This window comes from Melanotaenia boesemani, chromosome 6 (genome assembly GCF_017639745.1).
Source record: "Melanotaenia boesemani isolate fMelBoe1 chromosome 6, fMelBoe1.pri, whole genome shotgun sequence".
Classification (NCBI taxonomy): Eukaryota; Metazoa; Chordata; class Actinopteri; order Atheriniformes; family Melanotaeniidae; genus Melanotaenia; species Melanotaenia boesemani.
Window position 1 is genome coordinate 19,842,305 of NC_055687.1, and position 19,650 is coordinate 19,861,954.

Genomic DNA, 19,650 nt, shown 5'->3' on the forward strand with positions numbered 1-19,650 from the left:
TTATCCTTTAAAAAAAGTAAATATGGTACAATACGTGGAGTGTTTGATTTTGAGGCAATATAAAAATGGTATAACTGTTTTTCATAACTCAGTACATCACAAGCCTGTACCACTGCCCACTCTGCTTCATGGTTTCAGTATTTATACACATGCAGACTGAAATGTAGTTGATTGTTTTCACGTCTCTTATTTCCCGATCCCTCAGGGCCTGACACACCTGTCGGTTTGAGTTGCAACACACCAGTTACAGTCCCACACTGCTTTCTCTTGTGTCGTCATGAATACACTCCTACCTCTGTGTCAACTCTTTAGAAATATGATCCTTTATTGAACTGTTTCGCAATCCCTTTACTTCCTTCTTTGAGACGACAGTACCGCGCCTTCATGTCAAATTGTACTGTATCAACAAGCATGGCTGCATACAAAGTGCAGGGCTGAAGTGGACGTGTGGAGGTTAGCAAGTTTTTCTCTGCAATCATGGGTGACAGCAACACAATCGGGGCCCTGACTCGCCGGAGAAGGGCGACTTTCGGAGCGGTGAGAGGCGTGAGTCTGCAGCCGGTGAACGGGAGCTCAGCAGCGGGTTCTGCGAGCATAGTGCCCGCTGACATCGGCACCGACGGTGGGCAGAGAAAACTAGACCGTTCTCTAGAGCGGCCAACAACGAAAAGTGAGAAAAAGAGACACAGGAATGATTTAAGTGACAGATTGAGGTGAGTTAGCTTAATTTACCAAAGTATTCGTAAAGAGTTGCGTGGTGTTTGGTTTGTGGTCAGATGTGTGACTGCTTCAGGTTACAGACTACCTGCTGAGGTTAAACCGACGTAATCTTCTTAAGCTAACTTTGTTTACCCATGTTAGCTTGTTTGAGTGTGTAACAACGCCTGAGGCATGTAAGGTGTAGACGATCCCTGGGTTTATCTCGCCATTCATTCATTAATTGTAAAGTTATTTTAGGTTTTATGGGTTTTTTTTAAGTGTAACAAAACAACCCTGTTTCGTGATTAAATGTGTGCTTTAGAGCTGGATTGAAACTGTCTTTCTAAAATAAGCAGAACCTTACCTGGATTTGATGATTTACCAGATGGCTTTTCTCTGGACTTTGCATGTTTTTCTTGCTCATGCATGGTTTTTTGGGGGGAGTATCACAGATTCCTCCTACACATTAAAACCCCGCATGTTATGTTGATGTGTGATTCTAAACTGAGCCTAGGAATGAGTGTGAGCTTGCAAGGTTATTAATTTGTTTGTCTTTGTGATCACAACCCAACCAGGGTGTGTCCTGACTTTTGCCCAATGGCAGCTGGGATATACCCCAGCCCCTACATGACCCCAAATCGAATAAATTAGGTATAGAAATGAATGAATACATTTTAAACTTATCCGTCAGACAATAAGACAGTTTCCCACTTCAGATCACTTATCCACAATCCTTAAAAAAAGTTCAGGCTCAACAAGGGCAGCTGTGTTTCTGGCTCGTGTTTGTACATACAGCATTTCCTTTTCATTGCATGGTTTTGCATTTCAACAGCCATATGAGTACAGAAACAATCTGTGTTTTCCAGCAATAGTTGTGAGACCTATGCAATGATTTCCCCTACAGAGTACTGTCTTTTATTATTATTATACCACATGAGAAGCCAAACAGCGATTTAGAGCTGGTGTCCGGACTTATCTACGGCATGCAGGGATTTACTACAAATGATGAATCACCACATTCTTTTTTTCTTTGTGCACAGAAAGTTTAGTATTAAATTCTTTATGTATTTCAGTGATGAACCCCTCCTCACCATCACTTCTGAAAGATTCAGCCTCTTTGAGATCTTTTTTAATGTGCATACAGTCATGATGTAAAAGAAGAATAGAAAAGTGGTCATTAAATATTGTACTAATAAACTAATGTTCTGATCTTTTTTTTATCATTGGGTGCAGCATGTACTTACCAGTATCATCATCCATTATAAAATCTGAGTGCACATTTCAGTACAAAGGTCCATGAAAGAAAAAGCTTTATTTCGCCTTTTATATTTATCATTTGATGTGCAGTTAATATGATTCTACAGTCATAAGATGATTTATTTATCCTTTGTCTTCATTTCTGTAGCTGCCACAAGATGCGGGAGTCCCTTCTGAGTTCAGCCAGTGGTTACAGTAACTACAGAGGAGTACTCAACTGGTGTGTGGTGATGCTGGTAAGAAGCACACATGCACAGAAACGTGCACTCTGCTTTAAACTTTGACAGATTCAAAACTGGAAAATTGATTTTAAAAGTATAGATGGTACTGGAGTGGTATCAAGTAAGTTGCTCTGTTTGTAGCCTTTGCATATGATAGGTCTTTCACTTTAATCACTCCCAGTTGTTAACAGTTATAGAAATACACATATTCCACACTTCTGCTTCTCATTCATATTTAAATAGATGTTTTCTTTCCCAGATCTTAATACAAGCAGTACATAGTGCATATTGTCATTTTTCCTTTTTTTTCAGTTGTCAGACGACTTAATGGAAATGAAGCTAAGATTTTACCCAGGACATTTAGGTCAGACCTGTCTCTGACTCTCTGTTGTTACTTGTTTTGTTTTTTTTGTATTGTTTTTTTTTTTGCCAAAATGCAGCTAATTTACATTTTGGTCACAAGTATCAAATGCTGTAACTAGCATCACATTTTTCTTTTGAAACTCCTCTTGAACAAAACCGATATCAAGACCATCTTGTTTTACCTGTCTATTGCCTGGTACTACAAGTTTTCTTTTTTTTTTTTCATTATTTATTTAAATATTTATTTGTTTATTTTTTGCATAGCATCGGCTCTGTTTTCATGTTTTCAGCAGAAACAAAACTTGTGAACACAGACAAACAAAACTAATCATTCTGAGAAGAGATGTCTTCAGGAATTATTTTTAATTCTGCATTTTACATGGTTATACTTTAATGTCAGGAAGTATTGGTCGTGTTTTTGGGAACAAAAACAGCTGAGTGTTCATGTGTGGAATCATGTGATTAGCATTTCCCATCAAAACTCTTTCAAAACATTTCCATCTGTTCACAATGGACTTTTCTCAGACTTATTGTTGCTCATTAATTAGTTATTCATAGTTAATCCAGACAAATTGCTAACATGGATTGACTGACTTAAATAAATTAAAATTGCATGATAGAGTTTGAAGAAAGAAATATCCTAATCCCACTAGGTTTCAAACAGATTAAATGTGTTCTAGTGTGTGTCATAACTGGTTTTACAGTAGTGTAAAAACCAAGTTGTTGCATTTAACATAGAACCAGTGGTTCTAAAGAGGGGTCAAAGTAAAAATGTTAAGGTGTGATCAGTGCTCTTAAGGTTTTTTTTTATTTTTATTTTTTTAAGGTTGGCTGGAAATCACAAGAACACAAACAGTTTAATTTCTGTATCTAAAGTTGCTCATCATATATTAGTCTGTCACAATATCTGATATTTACCATATGAATATTGTGGCCAGAAGAATTAACAATATCATGAGGTAGAACAAAAAATATATGACTTCATTTTATCAGCTCCGATCAAATCACATCGTATGTGCATTAACGCAACATCAATATATACTACCTGGTCCAAAAAAAAAAAAAAAAAAGCCAAACACTAATATTTGGTTGTAGCACCTTTAGCTTGGATTACGGCAAACATTCGCTGTGGCATTGTTTCCAAAAGCTTCTGTAATGTCACAAGATTTATTTCCATCCAGTGTTGCATTAATTTTTCACTAGGATCTTGTATTAATGATAGAAGAGTCAAACCTCTGCATAAAGCTTTCTCCAGCACGTCCCAAAGATTCTCAATGGGGTTACAGTCTGGTCTGGATATGGTGACCTGACCATGTCTCATGGTACCTGAACCACTCTTTCACAGTTTGAGTTGATGGAATAACGGCTCATTCATTATATTCAGGTATCAGCTGACCTCATTCTTTGGACACATAATGTTGCTGATCCTAGACCTGACCACCTGCAGCAACCCCAGATCATAGCACTGCCCCCACAGGAGTGTACAGCTAGGCATGATGGCTGCATCACTTCATCTGTCCTGATGCTCCCATCACTCTGGAACAGGGTAAATCTGGACATGGAATTCTTCCATTGCTCCAGAGTCCAATCTTTATGCTGAACTGAAGCCTTATCTCCAGTTATCCTCACTGATTAGTGGTTTTCTTATGGCGACACAGCAGTTCGGTCCCACTCCCTTCAGTTCTTTTCACATTGTTAATGTGGAAATGTTCTTACTATTAAACATTAATTAAAATTTTTATGTATTAAATTAAAAGAAAGCACAGCTGACAAATTACTATTTTCTTTCTTTTAGGAAACATCAGAAACCTTTTATTAAATAAAATTAAATATAACCTGAAGGTGGACTATTTTTAGAGCTCCCACTTAGTGTCTCCGGTGAGTGTTTTCAGGGAGCTCATCTGTATTTCAGCAGAGATGCCCTCAGCTCCCATGTAATTTGAACCCTGATAATGAGGATTACCATCTTTTTAGAAAGAGCAAAAGGGATAAAAAAAAAGAGCATGATGGCTGGTTAAGTTGTAATTGTACATGAAGAAGTGGGAAAGAGTGACCAGAAAGGAAAATGAGAGCAATGTCAGACAGAAGAAATTCCACTGGGTTTTACCTTTAACTTCTGCTTTTTGTCGCAGGTGCTGAGTAATGCTCGCCTCTTCTTAGAAAACCTGTTAAAGTGAGTATGATTTACAGTTACACCAAGTTTATATGAAAGAAATATGACAAAATGCCAAATTCTCCTAAATTTCACTAAGCTGAATAGTACAGTTGCACTCCCTTTGGGAGCGAGCCAGTTTCAGGGTCATGGTCCTCACTGAGGTAGCTCACCTGCACACTTACTGTAACCCAGCTATGTTTATGTTGTAGCATGGACTAATTCCTGCTGTGACAGTTTCAAACATCGGCTGTCAAAGTTTTCATATTAAACAGAATACGTAAGTCTTAAATTCACACTAACTCTTTATGGATTCTAATGATCTTTCTCACTGGAATATACCAGGTATGGCGTTCTTGTGGACCCTATTCAGGTGATTTCCTTGTTTCTGAATGATCCCTACAGCTGGCCAGCAGCATGCCTGGTGATTTGTAAGTAAACTATTAGTGCAACATTGCATTTAGGTAAATTACACCACAAAGCAGTTTTATGTTTTTACACATTAAGTATTATTTTATGATTGTCTTTTTTATTTAAATTGAAGGAAAAAAAAACATAAAAATGTTTCCTGGAATCAAAAAGTGGTAAAATGAAAAGACAAATTTAAAGTATTAAATTTCTTTGGATACATCTTAAGGTGTGTAGGTCGTGTGATCTGCCTCATGTAAGTCATGCTTTGCTTGAAGACGCTTGCAGGTGCATGCTGTATGCTGCTGTAGTTTCTTCTATATTTATTTTTACGGTGCGTTGCAGTGAAAGTCTGCAGTGATGCAGCTTGCAGTGTCTCAAGAGGGACAATCACCTGCCCTATATACTCCACACTGGTACTTTCCTGCAGAGAGGGGGAGAGGGAAACGGAGAGCAACAGAGAGAGAGAAAGAGCCAGATGAAGATGAGGAGTTGGGGAACCATTAAATGGGAGATTAAATTAAGTAACTAGATGTGTAAAGAGGGTTGGAGAAAAGGCGAAAATGTATGGTAGAAGAAGATGGAGAGACCTGAGGTAAAGTGTTGCATCAAGACAGGGGAAGAAGAGGGGGAATGAAGGAAGGAAAAATAGTTGAAGTTATGGTAAATGACTGCAGAGAGATGGGTGCAAATGAGTCTGTTTACAGTAGCATGGGCAGAAGTGCAGCTCACTCCCAAGGGGACACTCTGAGAGCCACTGCAGCAGCTTCCACACACATTTTAACTTTAAAATACTCCAACACCGAGTAAATGATGATGCCTACTAGCAAAATGGGAAAAGTTTGCAAGGCCAGCCTGGAAAGTTTTACATTTAGAAAATTGGCTTATGAGTTGAGCTGTTTTTCATTTCATTGCAAGTGTTGCTTCCAAAATATTTCCCAGAATGTACCTGGTGAGAGGTTTATGTCCAACTAACAAGTTCAAGATGGGGCCGTTTGTTGCAACTTACCCTCAAATATTGCTATTTGGCAAGATCTAAACTTTTTTTTTTGCAGTAGATTGTTATTCATATCCAGTGGTTTCCATGGTTGAGTCTTGATGAGTGACTAAGAATTAAAAGTACATTTTTTCTGCTGTAACATTTTAAGTTATGCATTTTTAGAAAAGGTTTAGACTTCCGTGGCCTGGTTGGTCTTCTCACCGTTTGAGAGTAACTTGTACGTAGTCACAGAAAAGTAAAATAATTTTGTTAATTTAATTGATTAAATAGAAAAAACTGGAATAAATCCTGATAAATTGTATTCATTTTTGTTTGGGAAGGTTGCTTTACAAACAGGCAGTTAAAGTTTGACATCCTGGGTATTTGTTTTAATCATGGTACCACCTTATGTGACTGTCGTACTTTTTACAAACCCAATTCCCCCAAAAATGTTGGAGTACTGTGTAAAATATAAATAAAAGCAGAATGCAATGATTTGCAAATTTAAAAAACAAATATTTTACTCCTAATAGATCACAAACAACATACCAGATGTTGAAATTGAGAGATTTTACCGTCTCATGGAAAACATAGGCTCAGTTTGAATTTGATGGCAGCAACACATCTCAAAAAAGTTGGAACAGGATGATGTTTACCATTGTGTAGCATTCCCCTTTCTCCTTGAGGAGACCAAATGTTTTCCATGTGTGAAAGGTTTGGACTGCAGACAGGCCAGTGCAGCACCCGGACTCTTCTCCTGCAAGGCCATGTTGTTGTGATGGATGCAATATGAGGTTAACATTGTCTTACTGAAATAATGCAAGGTCTTCCAAGAGAGAGACATTGTCTTGACCTGAGCTCCATGTGCTTTTCAGCATTGATGGAGCCTTCACAGACGAAAAAGCTGCCCACAAATCATGAGCTTGTCAGCCTTGCCCCCTTTATACAGAGATTCCTCCTGATTCTCTGTGCGTTTTGATACACTGTTGAGGGTGGGATTTTCAAAGTCTTCACAATTTTACATTGAGGAACATTTTTCTAATATTGTGGCAACATTTTTAGACAGTTTTTGCAGAATGGTGAGTTTCTGCTCATCCTTACATCTGCGAGGCTCTGCCTCTCTGAAATGCTCCTTTTATACCCAGTTGTGTCACTGACCTGCTTCTCATTAAACTAGTTTGTTGTCAATTTTTCCTCTACTTGTTTTTTGTTTGTTTCAATTCATTTTCTTGCATTATGTTGCTCCTGATCCAACTTTTTTGACATGGGGTTGTAAAGAGACATAATACATCACATTGTTTAGGGCAGTTTTTTTTACATTTGCCAACTTTAGATAAAATGGACTGACTGTCCAGTGTATTGTTATGTCTTAAAAAAAGGAACAGTTACTCCAAATGCATGGCTCAATTTTCATATAAGTGATTTTGTTGAGTTAATTTAGCATTTATTTCCTTTGCAGTTTAAATGAAACTTTATTGAAAATGAAAAGGAAGACAGTATACAATCTGCTGAAAGCAAGGCAAATTTATTTGTATAGCACATTTCATGTATAAGACAATTCAAAGGGCTTTACATAAAACATAAAAACATTACAGCAAGTTGCAGGGAAAGAAAAAAAAAGAAAGAAAACCAAAGATTAAAAAAGACAAATCTGCTCACCTATAAATGTATAATAATGTGTGCATAAATGGTAAAAAATAACATGGCACTTGCTGTTTGTTTTGTATTTTTTCTTATATGTATGCTGTGTTAGGTTTATGTAATTTTTCTTATATGTTGTATTACATTTTAAACTGAAATGTAACTTCCATCTTTTTTTATTATTATTTATTTTCAGTTAGTAAATCACTTTGATTAGACTTTATGAGACTTTCAAGATGGCTTCTGATTTTTTTTTTTATTGCTGCTTGCTCCACAGCCTTTTTGAACTTGTATAGATAGTAGACTTTAATAAATTACACAGCCCACTCTATGCTCATTCAGAGGTTTATCATTTACTTTTATGGGTCTTCTAAAATAGTTTTAAGTGCTTTAATGTAAAAAAAAAAAAAGTCATACTTTACACACTGCAGCACCTCCTCACTGCCTCTCTGCTGCTTTAGCTCCTGTTTCTTTAAGCTCCCCTCCCAAAAGACTCGAGGGACTTTAATGCGTTGTCTGATTCATCCTAAGTGGCAGGGTGCGAGCCAGCCGCTCATTCTTTGTTTTAAGACATCCCAAGGCAGACACTAGGCAGGGAAGTTGCAAATGTGTGTTATGTTGATGTCATTAAATAAACCAAAACAAGCTTTGACTGTAAATAATATCTCAGACAAGCACCGTTCAGCTCTTTTTAGAAATGGAAAACTTTCCCTGGACTTCTAGCTTGAAAACCTTGGAGACTGTCTCGGTGCCACATCTACTTAGTCAAACTTTTGGGGTGCCCTTGTTTTATGATCATTATGTTAATGAACGGATACTAGTTCTCTCTTTATGTGACACACAAAAACAGACTTTACTTCCTGTGTCTTGCAGCAGAAGTATTTGAGGTTTCTTCAGAAGGCTGACACATTTTTTTTGTTAAGTATTTCTTTGAAAAAGACAATAAAGCTAAAACATTTAAATAGTCACTTAATCCTGTAGGTGACATGGTTTCCAGTGAGGCTTTATTCTGTAAATGATTATTCATTGATCCTTTTTGTGTGCAGTAAGAGGGGAGGGGTTGATTTAACATGAGTGGTTGCAAAACATTGACACTTTCTATGACATATCTCAATATGCTATATACAATAAACTGTTTAGGATCAGCTAACACCAGTCTCTCTTTGTGCTTGACAGTGTCCAACGCGTTCATTCTGGTGGCTCTTTATACCGAAAGGCAGCTGTCGAAGGTGAGAGGAGAAACCCTGCTTGGATTTTAACTCAAGTGTGGAGTTTGGAGCACTTTGCAGTTCTCAGGAGGGATTCATTTTCTGAAACTGACTCACCACATGACTCTCCCCAGTTGCATCTGCACATGTTAAATGGTAAAATGTGAAATTAGTTTCACCATCTGCATTTAGGGCATATTCAGTTACACTCAAGCTGTTTTGGCTTGAAAATGGAACATTGTGAGCTTTTTCATAAACTTATCTAGGACACATAACTATAAATCTGGTCTATTCAAAGACAAAACATATGCTTAAAATATTAATTTTTATCACACTTGGGTTTTAGAATTAGGTTAATAATGAAAAACATTAAAAGGCACTTTTTTTGTTTGTTTTTTTTTTTTTTTTTTGTTTGTTTTTTTTTTTGGTGGATGAAAATGGAACAAAACACTGCTCAGATTTCATGTAAAATCTCCCGCTTTTCGTCATTTTTTTTTCTCTTTCTACCCAGGGTTCATTTACTGAACTTGTGGGATTTCTGGTCCACTGGATTAACATGGCGATTATGCTAACATTCCCCGCTACAGTGGTGCTATTGGTTCCATCCATGACCCCAGGTAAAATGTCTGTTTAAAATGTGCAATGCACATAATTTTGACAAATCATTGGCTACGATATCGGTTGTGCGTCCAACAATTATCCATTTATTGGAGTTTAGAATGAAGTCATGTGTATGAAGTAGAAAATAATGTAAGTGTAATAAAGATTATGAGGACATTCATATCCTCGCCCTTCAGAGAAACAGTCAACCAGTTTGATGGTGCAGTAAAAGATATATCTCTTATCCAGGCATAATTGGAATCAGTTAGCAGTAATGGACCAGTTGGTCATGACTGGATTATTTCCAGCTGGCTCTGAGGAGAGGAGGAGGTCAAAAGGTGACAGAGGAAAGGAAATGAAAGGAAAGGACAAAGCAGAAGAAGGGAGGAGATGAGAGATGCCAGAGTGGGTGTGGTTTGCAGTTTAGGGTCATCCAAGGGTCTTCTTCTTCTGTCTTCATCAGGCTTCCTGACAGAAACCATGGCTACCTTCCATAAACCGGTGCACACATGATGAATTAGGTATACTGTACTATATGATACACAAGTACACAATTTTCATTCTAAACTACTTGGAGATATGCACACAAAACACTACAATACCATCAAAAAGTTGATTCATTTTCACTGACTTTTGAAAATGGAGATGTTTAAAACTATGAAAATGTTTTTTTTGTTGTTGTTATTTTTTTTTTTTTAAGTTGCTGGCTCATGCCTGTCATAATAAAAGGAGTGTTTCTTATTTTGTATTAGTGCAGTGTAATTAGTAGTTATCCATCTTCCACTGTGTTTACCCAGACAGATTAGCTCTGATAGTGTTGTGGTCAATTTCCAATCTAACTCCTTTACAGTCATGTTTGATACTTAGGGCATACAAGTAACCTGAAGCTTTAAAATATGCCATGATCAAAGTCACTTTCTTTTAGCTGAATCTTAACCTGTTCCACAGTAGAAATGTGTCATGACAGCAACATAAGTAGCTCTAACTGCGAGCGCAGCATCGGTCTGAACTCTAGTCGACTTTCGTTAGTACACCTCCAACTTCCCCTTAGTGAACAGACGGACAGATAGTGAGTTCCTCATGTAAGTGGTGTTTATTTGCTTCCTAATAAAAAATCATTGCTCTGGGTCTTTGCTCCTCTCCCATTTTGGGTGATGTGCTCCTCTCTTTTTCCTCTCATCTGTTCTCTCACTGGGAGGTGAAGAAGTGAGGGAGTCAGTCCATCTGCCTGTCTGTTCTCCTCTCTGCGCTGCTGTGCACACAGGAAGGGCAATGACAGAGGACAGGTGTGTGTATGTACAGATATGTGTGTATCTGTTATTGCTTGTGAGGAAGGGACATGGATGTATTTACACAGTAATAATATGGGGTCTTTAGCTACCTTTTTTAGGTCAAAAATCAAGATCTCATGATGTCAAATTATATTTTCTAGAGAGTTTAATGTTTAGTGTAACATTTAGGATTACACAAGAAGTGGTTGGGGTGAGTCTCCAGGAAATTAATGTGAGTCAGTGTAATGTCCTCTGTAGTGTGTGGTGGGAGCTATTGCATTACTGGACACTTTATGCAACTAGAGAACAAGTTAATATGATATCAGGCTTCATTTCATATTTTATTAAATTTTGTTTAAGAGATACTGTAATGAGGAGGGGGACACTTCGCTGCTGTCTGCAGACATTATTTCATTATATCCACAGCTTTCAGTGGAACTTTTAATGTCCCCTAGATGATTCCTGGATTATTATAGTTAGGACTCAATACAGAACCAAACCAAAGGACATAGTATATACTTAGAGTTAAAAGCCAAGAAAAAATTATAATCATAATAAATTATACAGTGTCATTCAGCATGATACAACTTCATACACTCTTATCTCATATAGGCTTGATTAAAAGAACATAATTCACTTATTAATGTTCAGAAGTCAGATTTGCTGAAACCAAACAAGGAATGTGAGCCAGACAAGCAGGGCGATGCAAACAGGAAGTGTGGTTTGTTGTTACTAGCCAGTAAAACATTTGCAGTGAAGCCCACAGTGGCATCACTGCAATAAATCCTTTAAGTCTAATGGAGAGAAGCTGTTTTGAATTTGAAGCCTTCAGGTTCTGTTACTGTCTTTTTCCAGTCTTATATTTCAGATATAAACTCCATAGTACTGTAATCTGTATTTCACACAGTTGGAAAAATGTGTTTAAAACGACTTGTCAGGGTATACACTAGTACGCTAGTCTTTTTTTTTTTTTTACCTGATTCTAAGCTCTACCAGGAAACAGTCTTCTTAAAACTGTAGTTGAAAATATATTTTAATGCACACGTTCAATTATGAATGACCTGTTTCTGAGGCAAAGAGGTGAGGCCCAAACACGAAGAGTTTCCTCCAACATCTTCATTCACTCACATGTAACGGCTGCAGCTGTTGACAAAGTTTGGGCTCTGCCAGATGGGTGTCATTCCGTCTTGGGTGATAGTTGGGCTCTAACTGGTCCTGTCTTTAGCGTTTCATCCCAGGTGATTCCTCTTGGGCTTAACAACTATTAGACATAAAGACTCTGAGCTCAGTAAAAGCTTCTGGTCAGCCTGACCTGATCATTTGGTTAAATATAGCAATGTGGAGTTGATATCCCATCATTTGTTTACTCTAGGTTTCCCAGAAGTTTCCTTCCTCCATATCTTGGTCTAACTATAGAGTCTGCTAAACCACTCCATCAGTAAAAATAATGAGGTTTTAAACATCATCTCAAAGGTCATAATGTTCTGCTTAGGACAGAAAACTCCTATTTCTCCATTATAAAAAAAAAAAAAAACTAAATGTGTTGCACTCCCCCGAGCGGGTCTACTTCCAGAAGAAGAGTACACAAAAAGAGGAATCTCAGCCTCACTGAAAATCTAAAATTCATGATTTTGGTGTGGAATTGTGAGCAACTAAGTGCCGACTCTTGTGGCATATTTTTCCACTCAAGCGGCGTCTTCACATGTTTCTGCGATCACTATCTACAGTAGCTGACTTGGAGGCCGTCTAGCTGTTCAGAGGCCGCACTGAGCCGGAGAGGCAGATGGTTAATGGATAAGATCTGCTGTGTTTTGATGCCAGGTGTGCTGCAGACCTCCTCTTCACCCTGTTGGCACAACAGCCAGTTTTCACTTGTGTGTTTCACATTTGTGTGTTTTCTCTGTGTTTGAGTGTACAAGTATATGTTTGTTCAGCATTATTACATTTTATCGAGCATATGGTAGCTGATAAAGTCCTAGTTGAAAAAAAATTGAGCGTCTGCTAAAATTTAGCGAAATGTTAATTGATTTTCCCTTAAATCAGTTTCAGCTTATTGGTCAATAAACACAAAACCACATGGCTGAACCGCACAGTGACTGTGTGACAATGTCCTTGATGTAGAGAGGTAGTGCAGTTTGCTGAGCTTGTTTTATTCAAGATCAAATTACAAATTCTTTTTCACTTTCTTACCTTTCTTCTCTACTATTTCGTCTCCATTCTCCAAACGTCTTGTGAACATCCTCCTTTTGTCTTCCTTTACTCAACCTTTCCACCTCTTTCCCTTATCTTCCTTTGTCATGCTCTTTTACCTGAACCGTAAATAAGTGTAGTACAAGTTTTCTTCCTTGGTTTTGTCTGTGTGATCACAAAGTTAAACATCACGTCTTTTCCTCTTTTCTTTCTTTCAGCTGGTGGCGCATTGGTTGTCGGTACTTACACCATTCTCTTCCTAAAGCTGTACTCCTATAAGGATGTCAATCTGTGGTGCAGGGAGCTGAGTACTGCCAAGGCCAAGAAACTCTCCAGGTCACTGTCCTGTAAGTCATGTAAACACATATATATAGTGCATTGACTCATGTGTTAGCTTAAGATAAAATTATTGAAACTATCAGTTAACGTCTTATGTTTCTGTGTCTGTAAAAGGGAATAAGCTCCTACCCAGAAATACCTGTCTGAACGTTGCACATGTTGTTACAGTGACACCTACTGGCAGACAATAGACTCTGCAGCTTTGACAGAGAGCAGCTTACATAAATTGTTACAGTACTATAGTGAAATATTAATTGTGTCACATATATATCATCAATCTTCTCTGCCTTTTATTTCTGTTTGGTATAAAATACCATTTTCTGTGACACACATATCGCAGGTCCCTCTCCACAGCAGTTTAATGGAGGCAACCAGAGGGTGTGTTATCCTGGCAACCTCACAATCAGAGGTACTAAAATCATTCCTGGTTTATAGTTTACCAACTGACTGCTCCATGTTTCTATTATGTGCCCCTATTTTATTTTTCTGACCCCCTCTCTTTATATATGCAGATATGTACTACTTTGTCTTTGCTCCGACTCTGTGCTATGAACTCAACTTTCCTCGCTCTCCTGAAATTCGCATGAAGTTCCTGCTAAGGAGACTATTTGAAATGGTGAGGAAATATGTCACTAAAAATTCAGTAATCAGAAGCATTTTAAAAATTTCCATAAAATTTAAGTTAAAAAAAGGCTCCTCCTTACTGTAGTGTTTTTTACTTTTTTTTGCATATCTTGGTTTTAAACCTTAGGAATCCCTCAGAGTTGAACATTCACACAAAAGACATTAGAGAGAGTAGGCTGTAAAATATTTCCTGTACCTCTAATGCAATCTGGTGATGAATGAAGGAAATGAATGCATCCTGAGAAGAATGAAATTTGTCTTTATTTCACTTTTCATTGCACATCCCTTTTACCTGTGGATCACATGTACTTTTCTGTATGTTTTCTTTTATAGTACTCTTGCTGAATTATATATATTTTCATTCATTTTGATTAAACAATAGTCCTCTGCCTAGTCCAAATAAACATTTTCAATAAAAAAAACTTTAATAATAAATAAACTAATCTTTAAATAGGCTGGCTAAATAAAATTTCTCCACCAAATTACGTTAAATATAAAAGAAGAAATCCTCTTCCCCTCATTTGTTGTTATAATTTATTTATTGATGTGTAATTTTAACATTTCTCTGAAAATATTTCACTCACTCCATCAATCTATACCTTTTCTCTCCAGCTGTTTTTCATCCAGCTGTTAGTTGGTCTCACTCAGCAGGTAAATCATAATTTCTTTAATGTTTGCAGCTAACTGTAACTACTCGTTTTTAGGACTTAACTGTCTGTAGCATAACACAGTTGTATGGTTTTGATGTTAGAATAGTTGGAAAATGTATTGGGAGTCTCTTATAAATAAGACATGTATAAAATGTACACATCATAACTTTTGTTTAGGCCTTTGTTTTGTTTTTGTTTTTTTTTCTTACTTTCTTTCAGTGGATGATCCCCATCATTCAAAGCTCCATGAAACCACTAGAGGTAAGAAGGCAAAATGACAGCGCTGCCGTGCATATTGCATAAAAAAGTTTTAATTTAAGTTTAAGTTTTAATAGATTTATCATCTTCACTAGGACATGGATCTGTCCAGGATGACGGAGAGACTCTTACGATTAGCTGTAAGTCAAAAACAACAACAACAAAAAAAAAAAAAAAACAAGGATCAGCTACTTAATCAGCCTTTATATTTGCTGGGAGGTTCTGTTTATATAATAGCACGCAAGTAATCAAACAACTGTTGTGTTGAAAAGTACCTGAAGTAAATGTGATGACTGATGTTGACTCCTTCTGATTGCATGTTTATTGCTAGATGCAGTAGCTGCCATTCGTTTACAAAGAAAAATCACGCTTAGATTGTAAAACTGCTGCACAGAAAACCATTATGTAAACTACATGTAATTCTTAATTCTTAAAACAACAACCGTATTTCACTGTGGCTGTGATAACAGAAATGTATGTAAACATTATTCCCTCAGTATGTCTATTTAAAAAGAAAAGAAATTCTTCTACACAAGGATATTTTTACATTTCAGTGTCAGAGATACATCGGTTCTTCTATTCAGCATATGTCTTCAATTCATCTCTTCAGGTTCCCAATCACTTGCTGTGGCTCATATTTTTCTACTCGTTCTTCCACTCCTCCATGAACTTCACAGCTGAGTTGCTCCGCTTTGGAGACAGACAGTTTTACAGGGACTGGTGGTAAGTGTGTGTGTGTGTCTAGGAGCATGGACTGCTCAAGAACTGTTAAAGTGTACAGCATGAAGTTGCTGCATGCACTGGTATCTGTGTGTTCATGGGAGTGAATTTACACATACTGAGACATGAAAATGAAGTGTTCATATCGGCAGATGTGGAAGGTAAATTTGTTCCTGTTGCAGACATGTGGGGTGGAAATTTGCTTTTATTAGACAAAAGAGTTTGGAAACTAGCTTTTTAAGCTGTTGTAAACATTTGCTTTTGTCCTGTCAAACAGTACAGATGTTCAGGTTTTAGTTTTTATCAGTCTTGATCAAACTACAAATAAACTTGAGCTTGAAATGCTTCTGTTTGTCCTTTCAGGAATTCTGAGTCGGTGACGTATTTCTGGCAGAACTGGAACATCCCTGTACACAAGTGGTGTCTACGGTGAGTCATATACACTGTAGTTAGGCTTTATACAGGGAAAATGAAACCCTCAACACACGGGGGCTGCAGTGGATTTGATGTACTGAGACTTAACAGGACACAATAATCTATTTAGGGACTGTGATTGAATAAGTGGCTGTAAACGCAGGCTTCAGTGAGTTCCTCCTACACTAATACAGCAACTGGAGCAAAGACAGTGAGGTTTGATTAAAACAAAGAAAGTAAATACAGTATTCTTTGATTTTTGCTGGAAGAGAAGAAAAAAATGTAGCACATAACAAATTTAAGACTCTCACATGACATTTTTTCAGTCTTTTGGTGTCTTTGCGAGCACAATAAAGTTTTGTTTTTTTTTGTTTTTTTTTTACATAAAACACTATTTTGTTTTTAGTCACTCACTACACACAAAACTCTTTTTTCATCATCTGTCTTTCCAACTTCCCATTGATTTGTTCACCTGGTTTGACATCTGTTGTTTCGTCTGTTTTTCAGCCATTTTTACAAGCCGCTGCTGAGGAGAGGATTCAGTAAAATGGTCTGCCAATCAGCAGTCTTCTTCATGTCAGCTTTCTTCCATGAGGTAAGTTGAGCACCCAGTCTGCTTCTGGTGACGTGCCAGATGGAAAGCACTGCTACTCAGAGCACAAATGACTTTGTTTTCCTGTCTGTTTCTGTGTTAGTACTTGGTGAGTGTTCCTCTCAGGATGTTCAGACTTTGGGCTTTTGCTGGCATGATGGCACAGGTGAGACCCAGGATTCATCACTGATAACTGTACTAATATGCAAAATATGTCATTTTTACTGTTAAACTGTATCATTTGTATTGTGATTTATATGCAAAAATGTCTTTAAAGGTTCAGTTTAAAATGGGGATATTATTTAGTTTCTTTTGATGCTTCAAAATGATTTGATCTAGTCTGACTGCAGTAAACTTAAATAATTTTCTCAGAGGCATTTTTGGTGGTATTTAATGTATTATTTGCCAGAAGTCTGATTTTTTTTTCTTCTTCAAATTCAGACCAATTAAACCCACACTACAGACATCAGGAAAAGAAATCACATATTGTTATGATTCCTTAATACCAAAATGTCCCACTCTTTTCATACTCTCATCAGCTTCCATTAGCCTGGTTTGTTGGCCGGTTCCTGCGTGGTAACTACGGCAACGCTGCAGTGTGGATGTCCATCATAATTGGTCAGCCATTCGCTGTCCTGATGTATGTCCATGACTACTACGTGATGCATTACCGACAGGAGGACGACTAATACCCACACTACATGCTCATAAGTAGCACCAATTTATAGTGCAGTTATTTTCCTCTACACATCAGGGTGAGCTAACCACATCAACTCTATGATTACAGCATGTTTACATTAAGCACCTGAATTTTTTGTCTTCCAACTTGGAAAACTAAGAATACTTTATACAAGATAAAGCAGAAATAGCAATGTACCGATCTTGGAACGCTACAGTAACTTCATGAGGAGGTTGAATGCAGCATTATACTCAGCTGGCTTTTACTCCAGCGCCATTTGATGACCTCTGATAGTTTGGGTTGAAATGTCACTTTAATGGAAAGCACTGTATTTGGTACTGCATGCAAAATAGGGTGTAAGCTTTCTTACCACACTGTGGATGTAATGCGCTTCTGTAGCTCTGTGCCTGAGTGATGTAATTATGATAGATGAATGTTATTTTTTTTAATGATATGGCTCAAGTGTGATGCTGGAACCTGGGGAAAAAAGAGAGATGTAATCTCTGGTGTTATTCTGAGGTGGCACAAAAAGAATGAATGTATTGCTCTAAAATTCCTCATTATATGAATTTTATATTTGTTTTTTATTTCTTTGTTAGTGTTTAAGAGTCCAGCATTACTGTAAGTCTGTTTGTTTTTGACCTGAAGTGCCTTTACAATAATACTCAACAAATCCAATTGCTGCAATACATTTAGTGTACAGAGGTCCCTCGTTAATCGTTACGTTCTAAAAATAACCCGCAATAGGCAAAATCCGCAAAGTAGTCAGCTTTATTTATTACAATTATTATAGATGTTATAAGGCTGTAAAACCCCTCACTACACACTTTATACACTTTCCTCAGACAGGCATTGACTTTCTCACACTTTTCTCTCTTGTTTAAACACCCTCAAAGTTCACACCTTCGTAGAAAAATAAGTCCATTTTTATAGAATGAAACGGCAGGACGCAGAACACAATGCGCTGTAAAAAAAAAAAAGAAAAAGCATGCAAAATTGCACTAAAAAAAATTTGCGAAAAACAGCAAGACCACAAAGGTGAACCGCGTTATAGCGAGGGACAGGTCTTATGGAGGGATGAATCCTCCCAGGACCTCAGTCTCAACATTAATAAAGCGATGTGGGATCATCTCAACAGAGCACATCAAAAGGCATCAAAATTCATTGATGAGGTTTGAAAGTCCTTCAAGAAATCTGGAGAACTGTTCCCAAAGACTACCTAAGAAATTGTAAGAAAGCTTGAGGGTGGAGGCTATATAACCAGTAAAGGTTATAGCAAATAGCAAATACTGATTTTCAGGTTTGTTAGAATTGTCCAAACTGAGTGTTTGCTTTGTGTTTCCAGTTAAAATGTTTAGTACATTTCAGTAGATTTTTGACACTATTTCCTGTATTCTTGGCAATATATATAACAATGAGGAACGACTCAAAACTTTTGCACTCTCCTGTATCTCAGTGGAATATTGCTGAGTAATCATGCCTGATCACGTGTTAAATGTAACATGTGCCTCTGAAAATAAACGAGAAGAGTTTAAGTATTTTTCATTTTGTGTTAGTTTTTATTCTCTGTTGATTTGATCAAACTAGTAGACTGTTCACTGAGTTACAACCTCCAGTATTTCCTGTTAATTTGTGTTGTGTGACACTTTCCAGACCAGAAAAGAATTCTTGACCCACAAAGAGGTAAGTAGGTTATAAGTGTGTGAGAAAGGTTTTACCTACTTTACTCCATCAAACTGCAGGAGACGACACCAAGAGCTTTACTATGTCAGAGTGCAACCATGCAGCGTGATTTACAAACTTTATTTTCCTCCCGCATTTGAGTTCAGATCTATGCCCTGAACACCGTCCCATTCATCACATCTGAACCTAACTGTAAGGGTGTGTTCACACTTCAACCTTTTGGTTCACTTTAAACGGACCGTGGTACGTTTCCACAGATAGTGAACACCAACCACATTCTGATGTTGACCAAAGAAGCAGGACTCTGGTCCGCTTGAAAGCCAGGAGTCTTAGTTCCCTTGCATACAGACTATGCAGAAAATTTCCTCTTTCCTGGCTGCTGAAACACATCTTTCAGCGTACCTACAGTACAACACAGCATCAGTGCTGCTCTAAGATTAACTAGTGACTCCTCATCAAAGACTGAGGCCTGAAGGAATCATACACTAATATCTCCAGGCATTGAGTTTATTCTGTCCCTGAAGCTTCACACAACTTTAACCCCCCCATGAATCTACTGATTAACCTGTGTGCTGAAATTAAAAAAGTTCCTATCCATATATTATGTATCACTTGAAGTCTCCTCAGTTCAGCTATCCCAGAATAGGCAAAGTATCGTCTCATTTAATTGGGGAATAAATATTATGTCAGTTTTGGGACCAC

At 37.4% G+C, this 19,650-nt stretch overlaps 1 protein-coding gene across 1 annotated transcript; it reads left to right on the forward strand.

Annotated features, from left to right (window-relative positions):
- The first annotated feature begins 303 nt into the window (after positions 1–303).
- dgat1b (diacylglycerol O-acyltransferase 1b) lies at positions 304–18,293 on the forward strand. The gene is made up of 17 exons (XM_041987527.1): positions 304–713; positions 2,105–2,192; positions 4,673–4,713; positions 5,038–5,123; positions 8,897–8,949; positions 9,440–9,545; positions 13,208–13,336; positions 13,669–13,737; positions 13,841–13,944; positions 14,565–14,603; positions 14,822–14,863; positions 14,956–15,000; positions 15,471–15,583; positions 15,944–16,009; positions 16,502–16,589; positions 16,690–16,752; positions 17,126–18,293. Exons 1-17 carry the CDS (start codon positions 478–480, stop codon positions 17,273–17,275), a joined length of 1,518 nt encoding a protein of 505 aa, XP_041843461.1. The 5' UTR covers positions 304–477; the 3' UTR covers positions 17,276–18,293.
- The last annotated feature ends 1,357 nt before the right edge of the window (positions 18,294–19,650 follow it).

What these genes read in the sequence shown, in the direction of transcription:
- dgat1b (XM_041987527.1), top strand. Translation starts at nt 478, where the DNA reads ATGGGTGACAGCAACACAATCGGGGCCCTGACTCGCCGGAGAAGGGCG. An exon ending in TTCTTAGAAAACCTGTTAAA is followed by an intron (nt 4,714 to 5,037) that starts GTGAGTATGATT and finishes GGAATATACCAG; the next exon opens with GTATGGCGTTCTTGTGGACC. An exon ending in CCGAAAGGCAGCTGTCGAAG is followed by an intron (nt 8,950 to 9,439) that starts GTGAGAGGAGAA and finishes CTTTCTACCCAG; the next exon opens with GGTTCATTTACTGAACTTGT.